Genomic DNA, 5,831 nt, shown 5'->3' with positions numbered 1-5,831 from the left:
CTTTTCTACCTACTAACAAGATAATTATGTATCCCCTTTGACAAATGAATGCCCGCTAAAATGACTCCAATCATATTCCTCCTGAGCTTTTTCAGATCCAGACCATGAATAAAAACCTTGAATAAGAACTTGATTATCTTATTACGAGCCATTTCCTCCATCCAGATAACAAATGCAAATAGAAGGTTAGAGTTTTAAAACAAAACTTTGGGTTTGATTCTTTTGCAATCAGCCCTAGTAAAACCGAAGGTTATGACCATAAAACAATTGCGGGAGAGTTCACTGGCCGCAAGGTGATTTAACGGATTGCCCCGGTGAGCCGTCAGCGTTTTACTCACTGCATGTGAACTCCACAAACGGCCATTTGTGGAGTTTATTGCCCTCTCCCTCATAGCTCGTTGTACTCATCATCTTCGGTTATTATTGCCCTCTCGTGTGATCACATGCAGAGGAAGGAGGTGGCTAGAGGCTTTGACTGTATAAAAAGGTGGATCGGTCCCCGGGTCCCAGTACCTCTCTTAGCTTGCCTCAGCATCTCTTCTCTCGCGTCCCCAGAAAAACAACCGACACCACCAGAAAATGGCCTTCTCCGGAAAATGGGAACTTGAGTCCCAGGAGGGATACGATGCATTCTGCAAGTTGGTTGGTAAGAAGGAAAGCAGCAGATTCTTTCTCAGACTTATTCTTTATTTTTCTCTTGACGAGTTCACGCTTCTCTTGATCTACGCTGCTTCAGGCATCCCCGACGACATCATCCAGAAGGGGCGCGACTTCAAGACGGTTACGGAGGTCGTACAGAACGGGAACGACTTCACCTGGACGCAGCATTACCCTTCCAACGCCAAGGTCACCAACACCTTTACCATTGGCAAGGAGTGCGACATGCAGACCATCGGAGGAAAGAGCTTCAAGGTAGGAAAAGCACATTTCTGGAATATTGGACAGACACAGGAAAGACGATGTTCTCTTCTGTGTCTGACAAGATGTCTACAGATGTCTGAATGCGACCAAAGGGTTAAGGGCAATGACTTGCCAACCCTTAAAGGTCGACGATGTCTATCCGGTGTGTGAACGGTTTCTTCACCGACCGCCGTCGTCCTCTCTGTGTTTCCAGGCCACCGTGAACATGGACGGAGGCAAGCTGACCGTGAGCTTCCCCAACTACCACCAAGTCAATGAGGTCAGCGGGGGCAAGCTCATCGAGGTAAACACACTCCCTCAGGCTTTTAACGCGGAGAGAGTCATGCAGTGACAGCCGTTATCACGCTCGGCTCCCCGCGGGGACCATTAGAGTCATCAAAAGTTATACTGGACTGCGGCTTGGGAAGCGTCTCACGCTAACGAGAAAACCAAGTTGTGTGGCAACGCCGCCGAATGCAACCTTAACAAGCAATTTAGCCTCGCCGTTAACCTTTACACCTGTGTTAATGGGAAACGGCTCTATTTTTACACTGCTTGTTTTCATGCAATAATGGCATTAAGTGAACTTGAGAAGGGGATATTGCATAAATGCATATTATAATTACTGCAATAAATTATGGCTATTATCTTTACGCTGTGCATTTTGATGGGATTTATTGCAACTTAGCAATCAGCTGCTGGAACATGATCACTTACGCCGTCTTCTCTGTGTTGCAGACCTCCACCGCTGGCACTGTGGTCCTGAAGAGAATCAGCAAGAAGATCTGAACGCCAACTGACTGTTAACACTTCGTACAGCTGAGACGGAGAGCTCGAAGCTGTCGAAACGGGCAATAAATTAAGAGTCATACTAACCTGAACCTCTGCTTCGGTGTGTGATTTAAAAAGAAAAACAACAACAAAAAATGTTCACAACAAAACTCATCTTCCAGAACTTTTGTAACATGACAAGAACTAACTTAAGAGTCAGGAAAAAATCTAAATATAATACAGAACAGGTAATAATGTCAGAGTGAGAAATATCCTCACTTTTGTTTCCTTTATTTTCTTCTTAGGAGCAGATCCGGCTCAGAAATAACAACCCAGTAGAATCAGTTAAGCTTAGAACATACAGTACTTATGCAATATAAGTGTAAAACTTAACTCTTATTGAACACCCTGCGCGTCATGTGACTCTATACGAGTTGTGCTGTCCTTAGTTAACTTAATTACAACTGAAACAGGCGCTACGGAGAATTTACGCTTCCTGAAGCCGTCACGGTGACAAAAGGATTAACCAATCAGAAAGAAGGAGAGGATTGCTGGACTTCTGATTCAGTCTCGACAAACATAATCTAAAAACTGCACTGAAATGTTGAATTTGTTCACTTTTTCTTGACTAAATCTGGTCTTTATTACTTTCTATCATGATAATCAAGGCAGTACATTTTCACATGGGATTAACGTGAGGCACTGTGGAAAAGAATGCAAAATAAAATATACATAAATAACAGTGTGTGTGGTTAGAGGGCAAAATTCAAGTCTAAAATGTGAACATCGTTTGCGAGTCGGTGAATTTTTCTGTAAAAATTACATTTTCTCCTCGACTACACTGTCCATACTCGCTGTGGGTTTCAGAGTGACGATATAATCACTAATACATTAATTGTAAATACATTGATGCAAATATGGCAACTGAATAAAACAAACTAGATAGTGAGATGTGCAGATAAATCTCCATGGGAGATCCTTAAAGCAGACTATGAGCAGGCTTCAGAACGTCATCCGCTCAAAACAACGCACAAACTACATGAGGCGATTTAATGAACTGCAAGTCCTGCTGACTTAAAAACCTCCTCCTACAGAGAAATTATTACAATCACGGGTGCTGTTTTTCAAAAGGCGTTATTGATTATTGCCGAGTAAGTAAAACAATTTTTAAAAGTCGTGTTCGGCCAAAGGGATAGGATCAACAAGAAGCCCCATGCTCCTGCTCCCGCTTCCTAACAGATTAAACATTTGCTTGGATCTCTTCCCACAAAACTTGTTCTTCCTGCCAGCGAGTACCGCTGTGTGAGCGCAGTCGTGTTCGCTGCAGGCCACACTCCCACCTGCTGATCGCATCATGCAGTCTTTGCTCGTTCACTCCGAGCCGCCGGTAACAAGCCCCGATGTCTGTCATCTGGGAAGCTACATAACAAAAGTTAGGTTTTTTTTTTGTTTTACATCTAATTTAAACCAGTTCTGACTTCTGCCCATTCTTTGATATCTGTTTTTTTTTAACCCTCTTTTTAAGACCTTGATCGGTCATCTCCTCTTATGCCCTTATGTCCTTCCTCCCTCCTCATCCCCAAACCCACAGCCATCCGCTTTTTTGTCTTTCTCCACATCTACCCTCTTCCTCGGTGGCTCCCAGCCAAGCAAACAATCAGTTAATTAACCAGCTCAGTCCCAGGATCATTGTAGCAGATCTCAGAGGAGCGCTGCGAAGGCCCTCACGTCTCTAAATTTACAGCTTCATTAAGTGGTCTGGAGTAAAGGAGAAATCTTTTGGAATAAAATTGCCAGATTGAAACCTGCGAGTGTTTGTGTGTGTGTGGGTGTGTGTGTGTGTGGGGGGGGGGGGGGGGGGGGGGGGGGGTGTTGGCCTTGACTCTGGAGCTGGTGACTCAATTGCTCCCTAATGAAAACAAAATCTCAGTTTCTTTGCCTCTGAGGTGGCGATTGTTTTGGTGTAATAATGAGCCGTCCTCTCTTGCCGGCACAGACGCAATCAAGATCCCACACTCCTCTGAAATTAGGGTTGGAAAGGCAACGAGCAAGGCGTCATTTGAGCGTGTTTGTGTAGCCTGCCGCTGGTGCAATCACGCCGCAATATCACTTCCTTTGTCCTCGCAGACAAACAGGCCTAATTGGCTATTTCAGAGGCTACTGCTTCCGATTGGCCGTGCTGCCTCTTTCTGATTGGCCTCCGTCTCTGCGAGCACAAGTGGGAGAAAATGGCTTGTTAACGTCTCCGGACTGGGTTTTCCCGTGCCGCATTTCTGATACTAAACATCGGGAGCATCCAGGTTGCCTCAGCGGCAACCTGGATGGATCTGGACAGGAAACTCTGGGATTTTGTGACAGTCAACCAATTTCTTTCAGTAAAAAAAATATCTATATATTAGATGCAAGCCTTCTGGTTGATTTCTGCTGTTAATGGGGAAATGGCCTCTGCAACAAAAATAATGAATAGAAACAAACAAACTGCACATTGGACTTCGACAGGAGATCCATCAGTTCATCCATCCATCCAACCATCCATTCCAACTTTCTCGTTGCAGAGTTTCAGGAGGCTGATGACTGTCATCAGTGGGCTAGAGACATCGACTACTAGCAGCCCACACACACACAGGACAAAAAACCATGCCCACACACTCTCACTCCGTAGGTCAATTTAGAGTATCTCAATAACGTAGCACGCAATTGCTTTGGTTGGTCGGAGGAAGCTGGAGAAACGGGAGAGGACCTGAGAAAGGTGGGAACGTTGAAAACTGAAATCAGAAGGCAGAGGAGGGATTTGAACCCGACTGGGACAACGGCGTTAACGGCCATTAGGTCCGATTCCAACGTAAAGCCGTCCTGAGTGGAGTTCTGATGAGGAGAGCAGAAGTAAGAAAGTCAAGCTTTTGCGGGGAGGGAATAGTCAGAAATCCTGTCAGTTTGCAAAGGGAGTGTTGTGGGACTCATCAACAAGTCAGATCAAAATAAAGACTGCAGCTTGTTGTTATGTCCTAAAATGTCTGCGTTAAGACATTTCCAGCAGGGGAGAGATGTGACTGCGGAACACTGTCTGCAGGTGTATGTGCTGAATCAGATTTGTCTTTTGAAAGCGGTGGTGAAAACACACACAAAAAAATTACTTTATAGTGTAACATTTTTCAGCAACAAGGCATTTCTCAAAATACTTTACATCATAAAAACAAAAAAATACATAGTCATAGAACATACAGTCATTGATTGACACATTATATTTTGTCAAGTGCCAGGATGAAGTAATTCGGTGATGCGCTATTAGAACATTTCTAGTGTAGTCAACACTTGTAGCTCCATATAATCTGGAAAATCTGAAGCGACAGTTTACAATATGCATGCAAAGATGTGTTTTTAATGGAGAAATTGCCTTAAACTCCAGATCTGAAAGGTCATACATTCACTTCTGCAGTGATGTTCAGAGGACAACTGCCTGGTGGCGGTTCAGTATTTAGTTTTTGTGAATTTTCATGTGGAACATGACTCCAAATTATTTGTATATTTTTGGGGGGTTTTCTGTTTTTGTTTTGTGTTTTGTTTTTGTTCAACACAATTCAAATATTTTACATAAAATGCTGAAATACTTTATCGCAGTTCGACTTGACGCAGCCAATCCGGGGGCGCCGATCATTTTTCCTCGACTGGCTGAATCTGCAAATACCAAACAGATAGTAGTTGGTTGATTTACAAAAGATTCCAATAGATTTTTTTTGTGTGTGTGCGTGGCAGCCCTGGTTTTTTGTTGTTGTTTTTGGCTGTGTACTTTGTCGAATTGCAGTGGTTTCGTCACGTGAGAGCAAAACTCAGTGTATTGTCAGAGCGTTTTTTGAATTGTCTACAAAAACTTGACAGAGAAAAATGTGGGGTTTCTTTTCTGGACTAACGGGAGCCGAATTTACACAGATGTAATTTCAACTCTGAAACGAACGGAGCACAACACCGAGCGTGACTCTTACTGAAACCCAACATGACAGTATTGAATTTTTTTCTTTTTTTTTTACAAAATGACACCTAAAAAGGAAAACCCTGGAGGAGGCAAAAGGTCTAGGCACAATTAACTTTGTTGTTGTTGGGTTTTCTCTAATTTGTTGTGCTTCACGCCGAAAGGACGGCAGAAACGAGGACGAGGTTGACAC

General features: G+C 43.6%; 1 protein-coding gene across 1 annotated transcript; it reads left to right on the top strand.

Annotated features, from left to right (window-relative positions):
* The first annotated feature begins 498 nt into the window (after window positions 1–498).
* Window positions 499–1,781, top strand: LOC129361761 (gastrotropin-like). The gene is made up of 4 exons (XM_055032824.1): window positions 499–646; window positions 737–912; window positions 1,115–1,204; window positions 1,639–1,781. Exons 1-4 carry the CDS (start codon window positions 580–582, stop codon window positions 1,687–1,689), a joined length of 384 nt encoding a protein of 127 aa, XP_054888799.1. The 5' UTR covers window positions 499–579; the 3' UTR covers window positions 1,690–1,781.
* Window positions 1,782–5,831: the final 4,050 nt, after the last annotated feature.

The sequence above is a fragment of the Poeciliopsis prolifica genome, unplaced genomic scaffold (assembly GCF_027474105.1).
Source record: "Poeciliopsis prolifica strain line A6 unplaced genomic scaffold, Auburn_PproV2 SCAFFOLD008, whole genome shotgun sequence".
NCBI lineage: Eukaryota > Metazoa > Chordata > Actinopteri > Cyprinodontiformes > Poeciliidae > Poeciliopsis > Poeciliopsis prolifica.
Note: the sequence above shows the minus strand (reverse complement) of the source record. Positions and strands in the feature narration are given on the sequence as shown.

Coding starts and splice junctions, on each gene's coding strand:
- LOC129361761 (XM_055032824.1), top strand. CDS start 580: ATGGCCTTCTCCGGAAAATGGGAACTTGAGTCCCAGGAGGGATACGAT. Junction 647..736: donor TGCATTCTGCAAGTTGGTTG/GTAAGAAGGAAA, acceptor ACGCTGCTTCAG/GCATCCCCGACGACATCATC. Junction 913..1,114: donor TCGGAGGAAAGAGCTTCAAG/GTAGGAAAAGCA, acceptor CTGTGTTTCCAG/GCCACCGTGAACATGGACGG.